General features: G+C 41.8%; 1 protein-coding gene across 9 annotated transcripts in view; it reads right to left on the bottom strand.

Annotated features, from left to right (window-relative positions):
• The window catches only part of PRELID2 (PRELI domain containing 2), a 184,412-nt gene that overhangs the window by 113,571 nt on the left and 53,219 nt on the right, over positions 1-17,622 (bottom strand). For 7 of the 9 annotated variants that reach the window (XM_053907379.1, XM_053907382.1, XM_053907386.1 and 4 more), the window contains 2 exons: positions 11,045-11,114; positions 3,065-7,243 (listed from right to left, as the gene is read on the bottom strand). In XM_053907379.1, coding sequence (XP_053763354.1) covers positions 11,055-11,114 — 60 coding nt within the window. In that variant the 3' untranslated portion in view covers positions 3,065-7,243; positions 11,045-11,054. Of the gene's footprint in view, positions 1-3,064; positions 7,244-11,044; positions 11,115-17,622 lie in introns of those variants that run through there. The other 2 variants (XR_008423862.1, XM_053907380.1) reach the window with 1 other exon arrangement.

Here is a 17,622-nt window from a genome sequence, read left to right as displayed (position 1 = left end):
TACATCCCTCGTAGAGATGGTTAATATTCCCAAGGGTACAAATACCCTGTTTAGAAAATTGCAGGTGACAATCCCCAGGAAGAAGTTTCAGAGGCAGATGGGGGGGGGGGGGGGGAGGGCGGGGAATAAATGCCTGGCTGACACTCTGCTTTTCCCCAATTCTCTGTAAAATCCTTGCCCTATTAAGGCCCAAAAACATCGTTAGCACTTATTTTTTCCAGGAAGAAATGGTTCTCATAGCACTTGACAGAACAATTAACACCTAAGGAAATAGTTATAACGCTAGCTTCTGACTTCACACATAGAAAGAGATGACTCTCCATACTGGAAAAGTTCCAAATGGAAGCTGATGCATTGTTTAATCCGATTTAAAACTGTATTTAAAAATTGGAGCCATCTAGTGCCTCAGATGGGACTCAAGTTTTCCAAAGTCTTTAGATCCAATCACCAAGGTACCAGGAGAAAGTTGCATGAAAAATTTTTTTTCTGTATCTATGAATATGTACTGGGGGTGGGGGGGAAGCAACACATGAATTGAGGCTCTAAACTTCCAAGCCATATTCTCTAATTCTCCAAAATGTCATTTGTGAAAGAAAATATCAGACAACCGAGTTTTCCTCACACTCACCCTGATCTACTCAGTGGCAGATATAATCCTGATAGGCTTTTCCCCTTTTTCTCTCCCTCTCCTTGCCCTATATCCTGTTTCCAGTGACAATGACTAGACGCTAGGGTATTTCATCCATTTAATTCTTTCTGGGTGCTTTCTGGGTCCCCTCCTATCCTGGGGACCAGGGAAAATTTTGTTTTACTTTGCTTTTGATGAGATTAATGACTACATCTTTAAACAAATACAAATAACAGAGGAGCTTCAGCCCAGAAAGTAATTCCCCCTACACCTCTAAAAAAAAATTGGCAATGAGGGAATTTCAATTGTTGGCACAAGTGATGGACTTGTGAATTTAGGGGACCATCTAAACTCAAAATAAGAAAACAAAAGCATACAACTGGACGGTTAGCATTTTCTCCTTCGTCATCGGATCTAAAAGTTCATCCTGGCACCAACACAAAGAAGTAATGATTCCATCAGCAGCCTAACAGATGGCAGGCATGAAACGGCTCTAACCTTCTCCGAGAATGCTGGAGAATAGCTCCACGGAGTTTAATTTAACAGGATGGTGGCTGCTATTTTGTCTCTGCCGCCTCCTGCACAGCACGCCTGTCCATAGCTTGGAGAGCTACATCTTAAGGTCCGGAAGTGCAGTCACTCAGGTTAACCCTTTGAAGACAAGCAAGGGTCTGGAGTTATTATGGGATCCTTTCTCCGCATTGGATTCTGTTCCAACAAATGCAATTCAAACTTTTGGTCACAACAAAGCAAACTACACATAGCAGAGTATTTTTAGGTTCACTTTTCCCCTACTAGCATTTAAGAGACATTGGGGCTCTTTTTTCTTGGACAGTAAAGTAGTTTTCTGAAGTCCTAGAGGCAAATCACTAGAAGGGAGAGGTCTCATATTACCATCCCTCCTCCTGCTAGCTTCTTAAGGGCTCCCACTCAGGGAAAAACAGACATTAGTTCTGACGATGGTAGGAATTTCCATCCATGGCTTCAGGATCAGCTGGGGAGCTTTACACAATCCTGATGCCAGGGCTACAGTCTTGAAACTCTGGGGCTGAGACCCAAGCATCAGTATGTCTTAAAGCTACCCAGAGGGTTCTGATTGGCAGTCAAGGTGTGTAAGAAATACTGCATGTAAAAATTTAACTATCACATTTTAAATTTCTATAAATTGTTCCACTCGGTTAATATAATTTCTATTCCAAGCCCCCATCACATTGGGTTTGTCATTCTTAGGATTCCACCTCTCTACCTGCCTCAGTCTGTCCAATGATTGCGTGAAGGTTTTGGGGTTTGCAGGCCCCACCCAGATATCAGGAAAACACTACGCTGATCCTGCAGCCCTGAATTCAGAAATGTGCTTGGGTCAGGCTGTAATAGTCAGAACATTCTGAAGGTAAAAGATATTTATGCCTGAATATCTTCTATCCAGTAATCATTATGAAATGTGAAGTTTCTATGTGGCTCAGATGAGGAGACGGGCTCATGCAGGGCAGCTCCGCCCTTCTCTTTGTAAGGCTGCTCCTACAGAAAACTGGTTATCTTCCAAAAAATATCTTCATTTCTTATGATGTGCCCCTCACTAATTCACATAGGATCATCCACAACCATGCAATATGCTGGTGAGGCTTCAGGGCCACCAAGCTAAACATTTATGTGCTGATCTCCGCACTGCGTGCCCTGGGCTGATTTTGTGTGTGTGTGTGTGTGTGTGTGTGTGCGTGTGTATGTGTGTATCCTTTAAATAAGCAATCATTGTTTGATTTACTCAGCAGGTACGTGTGTCCAGTCTTACCATCATTACCCACTGCTGCCATATGTCTCTATAATGAAGATGCAAGCCTCCTAGAAACCCCTCGATTGAGTCAGAACAAGATAAATCCTGCTTTTTTCTTGAACATAATAATAGGTGTTCAATAAATGCTGGTTGAACTAAGGAGTCTACTCCTTAAGGCACCCAGGCTCTAATAAAAGAAAGACATCAACAGAGCTTGGACAAAGCATTTTAGAAACAAGGCACAGAAAGCCACTCAAATACACCCAGGTAAAAAGCAGACAAGTGAAAGGATCTCATGGAAACAAAGTACAGAAAAGAGAGCTGAGCCTCACAAGTTGACAAGGAGCTGCTGTGCCCCCTCCCTCTGGGGGATCACGTGACCTCATGTTGCTGTTTGTGCTTCAGTTCTCCTGTCAACCCTGGACCTTGGCTCCATTAGCCCAAAGCCTGCTGAGATCACCCAATAAAAGTGGCCTCTGTTTATTGCTGGGAGAAAGTTTAATGGCTCACCTTGGGGGAAGCGGGGAGCTGACATCATACGATTGGTATAACAGCCTCATCTGGGGCTGTTGCAAAGGACTAGGATCATCACTACCAATGATACACACAAGCTCGGCTGAGTCAAGTGACACCCCCCCCCCAAGAAAGTAAAATTCATGCATAAGTATGAGTCATAACAAACTTTATTTCAGAATGTCTACAGGACTGAATTTCAGAGCTATACTACTCATTTATAGCTCTAAATCACAATAACACTGAATCAAAAATACTTCATACCTCACAAAAAAGGGGCCTGAGAAATGTTCATTTGAATTTAACTTATGTTTCACATTATACAACTGTACATATAAAAACACTTACACAATTGACGGAGACAATGACTTCTAGATCAAAAGAAAGCATGTGTGGCAACATCTCACTTACCTTGAGGTCAAAGATTTGACAACTGAAGTTGAGAATCAGGAAGTTACAGTAAAATAACATCACCAAGTCAAGGCAGCATGTCCTCAGAAAAAAGTCTCTCAGAGCCTCGTTTAGGTTCTGTTTACTGTTACTGTACATAGAGTATGCAATGATATAATTTCCCAGCCCCATAAAGAAGGAGATGAGGGTTCCTAGAGGCAGGTGAGAGTAATGGCAGAGAGAAAGGTAACAGGTAACAGTGAGTGAAAACACACCCTGCAAAAACCACTGCAGATCTCAAAGAGCAGAGTCATTCACGGTAGGGGCTTTAACAAACCCAAATAGGACCTGAAAGAGTGAAAAACATAAGTGATGACCTTAATTTTTTTCATTATTTTTAGTAGATTGTTTGCAAAAGCAGGGAAATATATACTAAATTAAGTGTTACAGTGTAAATGATTAAAATACAAAAAAAGACGTGCAACTTAAAAGAATAACCTCGACTTGTCTATACCATGCACCCTACAATGTCTGACAAAAAGAACATTACTACATATACACTGCTTATAAAATACACAAAGCAATTTATATAAAAAGAATAGAGCACCTTTTTTTTATCCACATATGACTGAAACCATAAAAGACCCTTCATGGTAAAAGCACCTTAATCACATAAGGATAGCTAAAGTCAGTCCATCTCAGCATAAGAACTTTATGTTTTGTCCTGAATGGTCAACTGTATTGATCAGTGGGACCAAATGATTGCAAAACCTTTTTGCATGATAGGAGACACGGAGGGCAAAAACGCTGTCCCGAAATCAGTGTTTCTCAAAATATGGTCTGTGGAACAGCGCAGCTGAATCTCCTGGTGAACTTGCTTTAAAAGGCAGATCCCCTAGGTCCCAAATGAGATCTCATGAATCAGAATCTTTGGCGGAAGGCCTGGGAACCTGCATTTAGCACACCTCCCCCGAGGATTTCTGATTCAAGGAGAAGTGTGGGAATCACTGGACAAAATCATTGCCTCGAGATTTAGGCCCAGCCACACCAGGTCAGGAGGAGACTGGCCTGGTCTGTGAATTAACCCCTTCCCACATGTTCCTAATATGCCCAGGAAGGCAGTACTCCTGATTTTGACATTTCTAAATGTTTTCTCACAGGAAAAGGATTCTGACATATTATAAAAATAAACTCTAACAAGCTCTAATTAATGTTAAAAAGAGCATAATAATTCTAACACATATATGTGAAGCTTGAAGTAATGGATGCCTGCAGAAGGCTTAAAAAAAAAAAAATATTGAGAGAGGATAAGTGTCTGAAGCAACTCCAGAGGATTTCTTGGGAATGGGAGGAAAATACATATCAAAGCAGTCTTGGAGAAGAGACAGAATGTAGCTTCCATCCAGAGTGGGGAAATGCAAATCAATTAAAAACTGACTGGGATGTTTAGGCTGGGCCTTGACACTCTTGAGGCAGAGGCCGGAAACTACTGGAAAACATGTTTGGTTTGGCCAGCACAATGTTTTAAACAATTCTGAATTACTGCCAGCATGTAAAAATTGGGAGAATTCTTTTCTTTAAAAAAAAGTCTGTCTTTTCCTATAAAACAGGAAATTAGAGTTAACTAGAAAAAACAGCCACATGGCAACAGTGTGTGAGAGCTGGGCAGCAGCTGTCCACCTTTAAACAGACATGTGTCCCCAGGGTCTCCCAAGGCGCCACCAGCCTGCCTGACTCATCAGATCACCTGCCAGGTCCCCAAAGCCATTTGCACTGGCCACCCTGGTTTTAAGGAATTAGCAAAAATTCATCCTCTTTCTGCTTCACTCTTTCAATTTCTTTTTTAAGTTTATTTATTTATTTTGAGAGAGTGCAGGGAGGGGCAGAGAGAGAGAGAGAGAGAGATTGAATCCCAAGCAGGCTCTGCACTGTTAGTGTGGAGCCCGATGCGGGGCTCAAACTCATGAACCATCACCTGAGCTGAAACCAAAAGTCAGACACTTAATTGACTGAGCTACCCATGCACCCAACTCTTTGTATTTCCAACAAAAATTCTTGCTACAAATATCCTTTCCTACCTCAGAGGTGTTAAGAAAGAAATCAGATAATGTCTGAAAATCACCAAGAATTCAGTCTAGTGTTCGCATCCCTAGTTACCAATGGGAACCACCTACGGAGCTTTAAAAAGTATGGATGGATGCCTGGGTTCCACCCAGAATCTCCAAGATTCTGATGTATTTATTGCTCTAGGATGTACCCTCATCAGCAAAAGCGCATAACGTTCCCTAGGTGATTCTAATGAACACCAAAAGCTGAGAACTCCTGCTTCAGAGGATGTAGGCTGTTGGGTAGGATGCATTAAGTTTATTTCAGTGTCATACGGATTTCTAACCTCTCACCTCTGTGATCATTTACATCGCCTCTTATTTTTCGAAATGGGCTATTATTCCAAAAGCCTACCAAATGCCGCTGACAAACTGGAAAAAGAAGTCAAAGTTTTGTTCTGGTTTCTACCATTCATTTTCTCTCCAACACACCTGAAGAATGAGACACTAAGAAAATGAGGAGAGATTATCCTAAGAGACAGAACTCGCGCAGCACAAACAGCTCAAATACAGTAAGAAGAAGCTCACAGTGGCAGGCTTGTATAAAAAATAAAATTGCTTTGATATTCATCACTGCACTAAGTGGAAGAATTTTCAAATATTAAAAAAAAAGAACAATTTCCCCAAGACTTTCCAGTAATGGCCCAATTTTTATCTTAAGCAGATGAATTCCAAATTACTGCCTCTCTTCAAGCTTCCTATTAGGTAGTGTGCACTTATATTTTGGCTTCCAATCACGGTAAATGCAAACTACTGTCACCTAATTTTCAAACAGTAATACTACCTCATGTTACATTTGAAAAGTACATTTTCAAAATGGTTTCACATAGTAATGGCATCTAGGTACTAGACTTCTACGATGCAACAGGTAGCATACTAGGCACTTTATATACACAATCCCAAATCGATCCAACCACCTCACAAAGTTAATTCTATAACCTCGTTGTGCAATGAAAAAGAAGGAGCTTTGGAAAAATTGAAAATTATGTAGATGATCAATCATTGAGCTAGTGGGTGGTAACACTTATTCTGTCAAATTCCCAAACCTGTGCTTTTCATACTAAACTCCCTTCCTTGTCTAGTCATCACTACACAGAACACCTGTGCCCAGGTAGCCCCACTTGCCAGTGAAACACAGAGAGGTTCATGCTGCGCTCCACATCACATAATGCCAAAGTCATCCCCTGCCTTCCCGCTCTCCAACCATGTTCTTTCAGGAGACCAAATCATACTGTGGACAGGTTACATTATAAAAGCCATACTGGTGACAGTTAAGTAGTACTTATGGGTAGACATTAAATGCTCTCAATTTCTGAGAACCAAACATTACTCTAAGTGTAGCTTAGCTTCAACACTGGCCTGGTATATTCCTTTCTGTTATAGGACACTCATGCATCAGGCATCAGGTTTAACTCCTTTATCCGTCCCAGAATCTTCTCATGAATCCCATGAGCAATGAGGCTGATAACATATGGGCACCAGCACCACTCGCCAGGCCTCCAGCCTGTCCTTGGCTTCCCTGACACTGTCACCAGGCAGTCAGCAGGACATCCTGAAGAAGGGCAGACGTCACCTTCTATGGTTTTTTTTTTCCCTTTATTTGTAAATCATAAAGAGACTGTGCCATAAAAACCCAGCTAGCAGGTCTCATGTCCATGAGTGCCACTATCTGAGGCAGGCTCCCAGGGGAGTGTATCATTTCATGTCCTGGAAGGAGGGTCTCCTCTTCTTGAAGCTGCCAACAGTGTATCCTTAAAGTTGGATTTCAAAAACTGCATCAGTGATGTGTTGGGGCCAAGAAGTGACTCTTGAGCAAATTAGGACAACACAGGTCCCCTGCAAGAGAAAGCAAGTTGGCTTTATCACCTAATAAACAGGTCTCCCCAATCAATACTTATTTGCCTCTTTTCTAAAGCAACTCTTAAGGGTCACTTGAATTCCATCACTGTGGATAATTCTGGAAGAAACTGCATTTCTGCCTCCTAATGATCTTTGAACAAAGCCAGCACCTTATTTTATAAAGTCCAGCTACCCAGAGGAGCTTGTTCAAAGGGGAGTTAAGATATAGCTAAAACAGAGGTCTTAATCTTTCCAGCGTGAAGGAACTCTGCTATGTGATCAAACCTCACCGAGCCGTGTCTCCCCAGCGGCAAGAACAAACAGATGTCAGGGCTATTTGTTTTATTCAAAAATGACAGAAAATCAAAAATCTATCAAACGGATGTGTCAGCAGCAACTCTACAAGCATATTGGTTACTGAGATGTATGTGCCTCCATTTTGGTTCATGATAAAATCACCTTCTAAGCTTTCTAATTTTCAAATGCCCACGTGGATACACGGCCAGAGAGTTCTGGGGAGTGTCTTTAGGACTGGGCACCATATCCAAGGTGGCCACATTCTATGTGAATTTAAATCATGCAAATTTGAAATGTGGTAGGATATAAAAATAATAAATAATATCTACCTATGCGCATTCATGCAAACCCCGTGGAATGTTGTTGTTGTTGTTTTTAAGAACTGCAAAATTCCCCAACTGGCAAAGTGAGTACACTGACTGTACCCAGCACCTACACCACTGCCACATCACAGTGCTGCTACCTTATCTGCTACACAAAATGCTTACATTTCTACTCCATTATGCACGTGCACTGGAACTTCATGAGCAATTTTAATGATCACTGCTACTGATATTTTAACTTCACTGTTGTGATCATTTCAGTGCTTTTTTATGCCTTAAAATAAAATCAGCCGAGTGGTGATGTTAAAGCTAATACAGACAAAATAAACTATTAACTTTGGAATATAGGTAAGATGTGATCAAATGCAATGTAAAAAAGGCTAAACAACCACTACCAGGTTCCCTGGTCTTAATTTAGGAGAGGGCACGCTCACAACCTACAGGACAGAAAGCTTTTTCTTAAAGGACAATAAATATTTTAAGTTTTGCTGGAGAAGAGCTCTCTGTCACAGCTATTCACTCTGCCGTTGCAGCCATAACAAAGCCAGGGACATAGCTGTGTGCCAATAAAACTTTATTTACAAAAGCAGAGAGCAGGTTGGGTTTGGCCTGAGGGCAACAACTGACTGACCCTTCTTCTACAGCCTTAGCCCTGATACCTGCCCCCCTTCCGTTTAATGTGGCATTTTATTGCTCAAAAAAACAGTAGTTCCCCCAACCCACAACCATTCTCCCATTTTCCATAGAGCCACTTTTGAAAACAGAAGAAGTCCCATTAAAACAGGCACATTTCAAGTTTGCCAAAACTTTGTAATAGTCAAGAAAAAAAGGGAAGCAACAAACTGGCAAAAACACAGCAGCACCACAAAGCCATAAAGTGTTGTATGTTACGATTTTTGTGATGCTTACGTAACTACACCTATTTGTCAAAACTCACCAAAATGTACACTTGGGATTGGTCAATTTAATTGTACATGCATAATACTTCAATGAAGTGGACATTGAAAAAAAAAAAAAGCTTTAAAGCCTCAGCCACAAGCTCTAATTTGCAGTAACTGTAAATTCATGTGGTAAAAGTATATTCCCCTTACTTTTCCATTTACCGCCCTGAGACACCCGGTCATGAATTACAACAGTCTGAATTAGGTAAATCCTTCAAACACTCTGTTGCATTAAATGCCCTGAATGCAACTGTCCTTCACAGACACTTCACTTGAAAGAGAAGAGCGAGTTGTTACTAGAAACAATAAAGAGCCCTGATCAGCTTTCAACCACAGTAAAAACAAAACAAGCAAACCCACAAGAACATGCGTATTTGTGACAACAAGTAAGGCTTGTTTAATCTGCTCATTTCACTAACAGCATTTTAAATCAAAAACACAAGTTGGTGTGAGTCTCATCTCTGTTCTTTTCAGTTGTCTTTACACCACTGTGGAGCTTGTCCACATTTAAGCAGGGGGAAAAAAAAAGCAGTTAAACAAGCACCGAGACCCTAAAATCGGGGAAAAACCACACAAGAAGATCATTCCTCTGATTAATCTAAAGTCAATAGACTGCATGACAACAATTTCAAAACCCCAGCTATTAGCTTCCTCGGCGCCCTTATATTTAATCTGTCTTCATTCAGAGATGAGACCTCATTTAGAGCAATCGTTCTCAAAGTGTGGTCCCTGGACCAAGAACAGCAGCATCACCTGGAAACCTGTTAGAAACACAAATCTTAGGACCCGACCCCAGACCTACTTACACAGAAACTGAGAGTGGGGCCCACCGATCTACGCTTAACAAATCCTCCAGAGGATTCTGAGGTTCAGTGATGTTCCAAAATCATTAACCTGAAGTTTGGAAACCAGCGTATAGTTGTAAGTGGAGTCCCCTCCCAGTCTTTCATTTCACTTGGAGCTGACTTTAGATCCCACCCTCCAGGATAAGAAGGGATCTGCGCCCAGGTGCTTTGTGAGCCTCACAAAAATGCTTCATAAAAATGTTCTCAAAGAGCAGAGTGGATTTAGGAACAGACCATATTTAGATCCCATTTCAACATTTTTTGAGCACCTGCCATGTGCCATGCTTGTGCTAAATGGAATTATCTTATTTAGCCTCCCCAGTAATGAATAAATCTATTCATAGATCTGCCAGCATGCACTCAGTGCTGAAGTACTTGTACATAAATGTTCATTTTGTTTTTTCTTTGGTTAATTGTTCTCAAACTTTATTCTAGATCACAATTAGAGTCCAAGGTTGCTTATACAAAACTATGTGTCCTACAATTTTAAGCCAACATAAGGGAAATTTGAGGTAATGATGAATTACCCAAGAGAGCGTTTGCTTTACTCAATGGCTTTACCTTCTCTCACATGTTAAAAATTTAAGTCCAATAAATTTGGGAAGATGCAAATCCATTACACTCATTTATTTTAGGCTTTGGCTCTCTCTTAAATAACTCTGGTCTGTCCTTTCCACTATGGACACCCTTCTTCATGCAGACAATAAAAACTTAAGAAAAAAAAATTAAGCAAGTCTAAACTCCCCCTGCCACCTGTGAACCCTACAGCATTTGTCTTACACTAGAGACGGTATGAGCTCTAGCACTAGCGCTTTTTCCCATCCTCTGCCCGTGGCCAACATTGCTAATCACTCAGGCACCCTTACCCAGAGCCTGATATTATGCTCAAAATGTCAGAATCCTTCTCGATAGCATTTCAGGCAGCCACTGCCAACCAGAGGAAGTATATACATGACTAACAAAATACATTTATTTCACTGGCCAATCAAAACATGCCCCTTCCTTGTTTTCCTTCCTACTTCAAAGACAGCTTTAACCCTCTCCTTCCATTGTCCCCAGAACAATAAAATTAAGGTTCAGTTAATCCTGCACCGAAGTCTACAAATCTATGGCACCTTGCAGATCGTAATCACACTGGATTGTGCTGAGCGGTTTCAACAATTTGAATGCCGTTGGAACCCAGCACGAGGTACAAAACTGCTCTGAAAATCAAAGAACTAAGTAAATGAAGGTACTGAACAGAAAACGAAACACCTGTGAGACAGGATCCTCTGCATATAACTGGGAAATGTACAGCATGAACAGCCCAGGGAGGCTGACGCATAATACAGGGCTCAAGAGCCTGAAAACATGGCTGGAGGAAAGAATTCTGATTTTGTTTTTGGTACTCACTGCGGATTCTTTATTCAGCTAAGGGGGCACCGCACTGTTCCTTTAGCAGCATCTCCATTATTCTAATTCCCTAGAGAGAGAAGAAAACAAAATCAAAATGCAACAAGCACTTTTACATTTATCACAGCCCTTTCCCTCCAAGGAATCCAAGTCATGGCCATATACTCATTCCAGAAAAGTAGGCTCATGGTCATACCTTACATTTTTATAGTATTTTTCTCACCAAGTTCACATACATTTTCTCTACATGTGCTCAGAACTACTCAAGGGAAGTGGGCACAGGAGAGTTTAGAATCTCCATTTTAAACATAAGAAAGCAGTCCAAGAGAACACAAGTAACTTCTCAAAACACAGGTCCAGCTGCTAAGTGACATTGCCAGAACTGAAATAATAATGGTAATAATTAGTGTTTATTGAGCATTTATAAATGTGCTATGCTGGCTGCTCAGGTTTTCACGAGCACCATCCTGGGCAGTGGCACCATGGACATCCTTCCAGCCTCTCGGCTCCCCTTCCCCACCTGCCAGCACTGTAGGCTGCTAAGGGCACAGAGCCCTCAGCCAAAGGGAGCTGCCTAAACTCAGGTCACGTCCCCTCTCCAGGAGCAACCCACATATAACGACTGGTGAACATAGGGGTCTAAAGGCCCAGCTCTCTTCCCTTAACTCCAGAAACCAGTGAAGGGCACTCCATGTCTAGAAGTCCCCATGGGCTCAGCTGAGACCTTCACTGCAACATTACCACGGTTCACATTCACCTCCTGCATAATTCTGTCTCCCCTATTCCCCTGGTAGAGTTGTTTCTGAAGGCCCTGTCCAGTAACCCTCTGCACAAAAGTCTCTGTCTCGGAGTCTGTGTCTGGAGGGCTGGCCTCGGATGCCTTATTTAATACACACAAAACCCCAGAACAAGTACAATTCTTACTTCCATTTTACAGATGAAGAAGCAGTAACTCCAAGAGGTTTAAGCAATTTTCCCAAAGTCATACATCTGTTGAGCAATAAAGCAGGGCAAGAACACAGGCATACTATTCGGGCTTCAGAGGCTCCCCTGACCCTTCCCACGTGCTCACTCTGTGACTGCACATGCCGACCTGTCACCCACCAGCCAGTCAAAATCTACTCTGGAGGAAAGAGGAAAGCACATAGTCCCTCCTTTCTCCTTCAAGACCAAGTTGTGCAGACGAGAGGATAAATCTTCAGATAGAAAGAGAGGGTGATGGTGTAATTATGAACGAAGGTTTTAAGGAAGTCAGAGTTGGACCTGGTGGAATGGAAGTCACTGTTCTCAGGGATTGGAAAGGAGCTTACAGGGAACACTAATGACCCAAGCTAACCTAAAACACAGGTCCCCAGGGGCGCCTGGGTGGCTCAGTCAGTTAAGCGTCCAACTTCGGCTCAGGTCACGATATCGCGGTCCGTGAGTTCGAGCCCCGTGTCGGGCTCTGTGCTGACTGCTCAGAGCCTGGAGCCTGTTTCAGATTCTGTGTCTCCCTCTCTCTCTCTCTGACCCTCCCCCCCCCCCCGTTCATGCTCTGTCTCTTTCTGTCTCAAAAATAAATAAACGTTAATAAATCAATCAATCAATCAATCAAACACAGGTCCCCAGGCCCCTCACAGAAGACTCTGACTTAATAGGACTCAAGCAGGCCCCAGAGTTCTGTACCTTTAACAAGCACCCAGGTGATTCTCATGATCAGGCAGGTCCCGAAAAACACTGAGTGAGCCACAAGAGAAAGACAGGGGCTTCCTACCAGGGATTTATTCTGCACCACAGCAAGAAGGGAGCCTCTAGAGAAGACCATAAAATATACTGAGTACCAAAGTACACAAAACAAAATGTAACGTTTCCTTGAGGTTTCAGATGGTCCTTTAGATTGTGGCTAGCCATCGCCACAAACACTGCCACTGTCCTGCAAGAAAAAAGCACCAAAGGATGCAGATTGAATGCTGAGGAGCACGGAGAGGGGTGAACTAAAGCAGCAAGCTCCAAGACCAGGAGCACTGCTATCAGGGTGGAGAGAGGCGGGTCCTGGTCACAGTCCTGCCGGGAATTCTTCTGGGTACCTCAGGTGCATCACTTTTACCAAGGAGTAACTGAGATCGGACAGCTCAGGGGACAGCAAGGCCAAACAGGGACTGAACAGGAACTGGTAGAGAAACTCAGAGGCACATACAGATTCCCAAGCCCTGCTGAGACCCACACAATCAGAATGTCCAGTTGTGGTTCTGAAGCACAACTGATTCATCTACTAGAATTTGTAAATGGCAGCCTGACATCACCTCCAAGATCCCTTCCAACTCTGCCAGTCTGGGGATGGATGGAATAGTCCTCCTTAATCATTTTGGAAGACACAGTACACCCTGCAGTCCCGCAAAGAATTAGAGAAGAAATGAAGGAGCGGGTGGGGAGGGAGGGGGGGAATGAAACCACCAGTGGAATAAAATGTAATTGAATTCTTACCCTAAGATCTGAATTGCACTCATTCTACTCTCATTCAATCATCAACAGATTCACTCAACAAATATTACGCACCTACTGTGTACACCACAGATTAAATAGTGAACCAACAAGACAAAACCCCTGTATGGAGCATACAGTCTAGTAGATCTTACTTCCCTTATTTCCCTTTGTTTGTTTCAACAAAACCCTAAACAATAATTAAATGCCTTCCCTCCATTTTCAGGAAGAATAAAAATGGCCACAATAATTCCGTTTCAACCTTCTTTTTGCAGAGTGGGCCCATATATCTGGTGGTGTGTTTTTAAAACCAGAAAAGCACAGTCCCTCCTTCGGAAGTGAGCGCTGGTGAACTCTCCCCATCCGTCTAAATTAAGAACGCCACCACTTACTGAGCTGAACACTAATTGACATAAGTGAAGACTTTGAGGTTTGCCTTGGGAATTGTAAGACGTTATTTATTGAATCAATTATGTTCACAATGTGACAGTTGATTTTTCTTTCCCTTTTTTCCCCTCTCTCATACCACTTTAGTCTTTTTAAGCAGAACAGTTAGAAATAGAAGGTGGAGAACAGGGGCAGAGAGAGAGACCTATAAAGTGAATTAAAAAAAAAAAAAAAAAAAAAACCTAACAGGGAGGCCGAACCATTATTTAGTACCTCTCTTTAGTAAGGAGGTACCAAATAAAAGCCCAATCGATAAGAGCCCTTTCAAATAAAGTTCCAATGCTTAAAACTCAACCCCTAGGAGATCAGGCTTAAAGAGGCTAAATTTACCCCACTTACCACACAATGATGCCTGAAATGCAGAACAAACATTAAGTGAATCCACCTTTATAGAGATGGCTTAAAAGCTTTTTGGACTGACAAACCATAAACCAGCATGATTTTATTATTCCTTTCCCCTCTGAGATTTTTTTTTCTCTCTATTACAAGGCTATCTTTTGCTATTTGCCAATGTACAGATGAGTGAGTGAGCCCTCACAGTCCCATTTCCCTAATACCAGCACTGGGCTGTCCAAGTGCATCCTTGTACCCCCATAAAGGCCTCCCAGAATCCCACAGATTCAAAACACTTCCCAGATCCCCCACTCTAAGAGTCTCTGAGAAATAGCTGATTATTGAGGAAAACAAAAAGCTTGTCTGAAGAGGAACCAGAATAAATTGGAACTAAAGGCGGCTAGATCCAGACAATATATGTATTTTGTTATCTAACTGATACCTCCTGAGGAAGCTCTGATTTACCTAGGAGGTCCCAAAGAGAGTAATATTAGGCTTCATAAAAATTATAAAGTTCTAAAGCAGTTCTCAAAAGACACATCTGTGGGGAGCTCTTAAAACAAGAATTGCTCACTTAATTATCACCATGATAAAAGATGGGTGCAGAATTTGGCTCACAAAAGGTACCTGATGCTGGGGCACCTGGATGGCTCAGGTCATGATCTCATTGCTTGTGAGTTCAAGCCCCACATCAGGCTCTGTGCTGGTAGCTCAGGGACTGGAGCCTGCTTCAGATTCTGTGTCTCTGTCTCTCATTCCCTCTCTCTGCCCCGCCCCTCCTCGCTCTCTGTCTCTCAAATTTAAAAAAAAAATTTATTTTAATTGAAAAAAAAGGTACTTGATGTTGATGGATTATAAGATGGATAAACTGATTACTTTTGAATGCCAAGCTGATGAATCTGAATGTTACAATGACCGTGTAATCTGCCTAGTAGTTAGCATTCTTGAAAGTGCAGTGGAAAAGGCCAGAATAACAAGGGCTGCCAGAGAAGATGAAAGAACAGAACAAGGAAAAAATGAAAGTATGGAAAAAAAAAAAGGCGGGGGGGGGGGAGCGGGGGCAGGGGAGAATGATGTGAAAATAACTGACCAGCAAACGTGGTACTTAAAACGGTTTCTGAAGAATCTGGATTAGCCAAGAGGGGTTTAGAAAGTGCAAAGTCAAATGCTGAAATTTGCATTATAAAACTCACTCTTTGATAAAAAGATTTATATAAAGTTTACTTCCCTTTTTTTATTCTTTTTTTTTTTCATTCAATTGATTTACATCAAACTTTCTTTGAATCTCTTCATTTACTTTGTGTAGAACCCTATTCAAACCTTCAGTCATGTCCCATTGCTCTTATAATAAATCCACACTCACTATCATGGTTGCAAGGCTTTCCAACTCAGCTCACTGCCCTGCAGATACACAGGTCTGCTTTCGGTTCATGCAACAAGCTCACTTCCTCTCTCTTCCAGGCACTTCCCTCTGGCAGGAACATCCCCAGATCTTCCAGTGGCCAGAGCTCTCAACTCACCCAGCACCTCCTCAGAGACAACCCTGACTGCCCTAGGTCAGCCTGGCCACAGTGTGGATCACAACTTGGTCCTACTGTCTTTATTGCATTCATCACTATAAAAAATTATCATGCTTTTAAAAATATTTCGTACTTTTGGGGCGCCTGGGTGGCTCAGTCGGTTAAGCGTCCGGCTTCGGCTCAGGTCATGAAATCGTGGTTTGTGAGTTCAAGCCCTGCATTGGGCTTTGTGCTGACAGCTCAGAGCCTGGAGCCTGCTTCGGATTCTGTGTCTCCCTCTCTCTCTGCCCCTACCCCGCTCATGCTCTGTCTCTCATTCTCTCTCAAAAATAAATAAAAATAAAAAAAAATAGTTTGTACCGTCTGCCACCCTCCCTTCCCCCAGTAGAAAGTAGGCTCCAGGAGACACCTGACCAGTGGCATCATCTATGAAAAAAGGAAAGGGAGGAATCTGAATCCAGTTTTCTCATCAAAAGGTAAGAGAAACACTGCTCAGAGCTTCTCCAGGAAGACATCTTTTGCCCAATAAAGCATCTTTTAATCTGATGTTGTTTAATTCTTTTATATATAGAACTTCCTCATCTATAAAACTGGGGTAACATCAAACAATAATAATAGTCGACATTATTGGCAAATACTGAATGCCAAGCACTGCGCTGAGTGCTTTACTGCCATTGGCTTTGTTTATTCTATCTCCCTTAGAGGATCATCATCTTTTTTTTTTTCCATATGAGATCTGAAGCTCAGAAAAATTAAACATCCAGACCAAAATCACACAATAACTAAGAAGCAAAGAGTCTCAATTTAACCCAAAGCAATCAGGATTGAGAGTCCAGGGTCCAGGATATCTTGACATGGGTGGACGGCATAAATGAGACTGCATGTATGAAAACACCTATTCTAATGTTGGGTACACAGCAAGGTTTGTTCTTGCCTTCCCTATTGACTATGTTCAGAAAGCGTGATAAATAAATCAGATATTTTAGTCCTGCTCACAAACTAAATGGCATGATTCTTAATATATGAATCAATATTTAATCACCTCTACAAATTATTTCAAATACAGTGTTTTTCAAGTAGGAATATCTGATTGCATGTATGACTTCAATACAATTTTTCCATCGTAGCTAATAAACTCTTACGTAAGATTCATTTTTATTTTGATAAGCAACCCAAAATCTTTAGGTGTAACTGCAGGACACTAACTGATACAATAATTCAGATGTCTCTGCTTCACATAATAAAACTTCCTCTCCCCTGAAAGAGAGTATTTAATCTCACAGTTGGTAAAGGAAAAGAATATAGCCCCAAATAATAAAACCTAAAAATTGGAAATGACATTATATTATCTAGTCCAGAAAGGAAACTCTTAGCAAAGAACTGAAGGTGTCCTATCTGACTCAGACAGGTGTCCTGGCATCAAATATCAGGATGAAAGGTTACCAAGTCACTGCTATACTGCCGGTTTTCAACTAAACGCTGACCTGGCATGAGTACTTTATTAGCTAAAAGGCATTTAGTCATTGGTGTTTTCCTATTTTACAAAGTTCCTTCCCCACCCCTCCAACGTAACTCCTTAGCCTATCTTCATTTTTAGTTTTTAAACATGACCTATATATAGTTTTATTTTTCCTGATTTGGACTTCATACAAAATATGGCTTCTTCACTACTAACCAGTCAAGAGACCAGCCTCCTACCTAGTGCCACGTGCCATCCATGACATTTCTGACAAACGAAATTCTGTTACCTGTTTAGAAACCTCCACTGCTGGGAAGCTTTCTACTTCCATTCCATGGAGGCGAAACTGCCTCAGCATG

Source organism: Panthera pardus, unplaced genomic scaffold (assembly GCF_024362965.1).
Source record: "Panthera pardus isolate Hobbes unplaced genomic scaffold, ASM2436296v1 HiC_scaffold_2, whole genome shotgun sequence".
NCBI lineage: Eukaryota > Metazoa > Chordata > Mammalia > Carnivora > Felidae > Panthera > Panthera pardus.
This window is presented reverse-complemented; position numbering and strand designations above follow the sequence as displayed.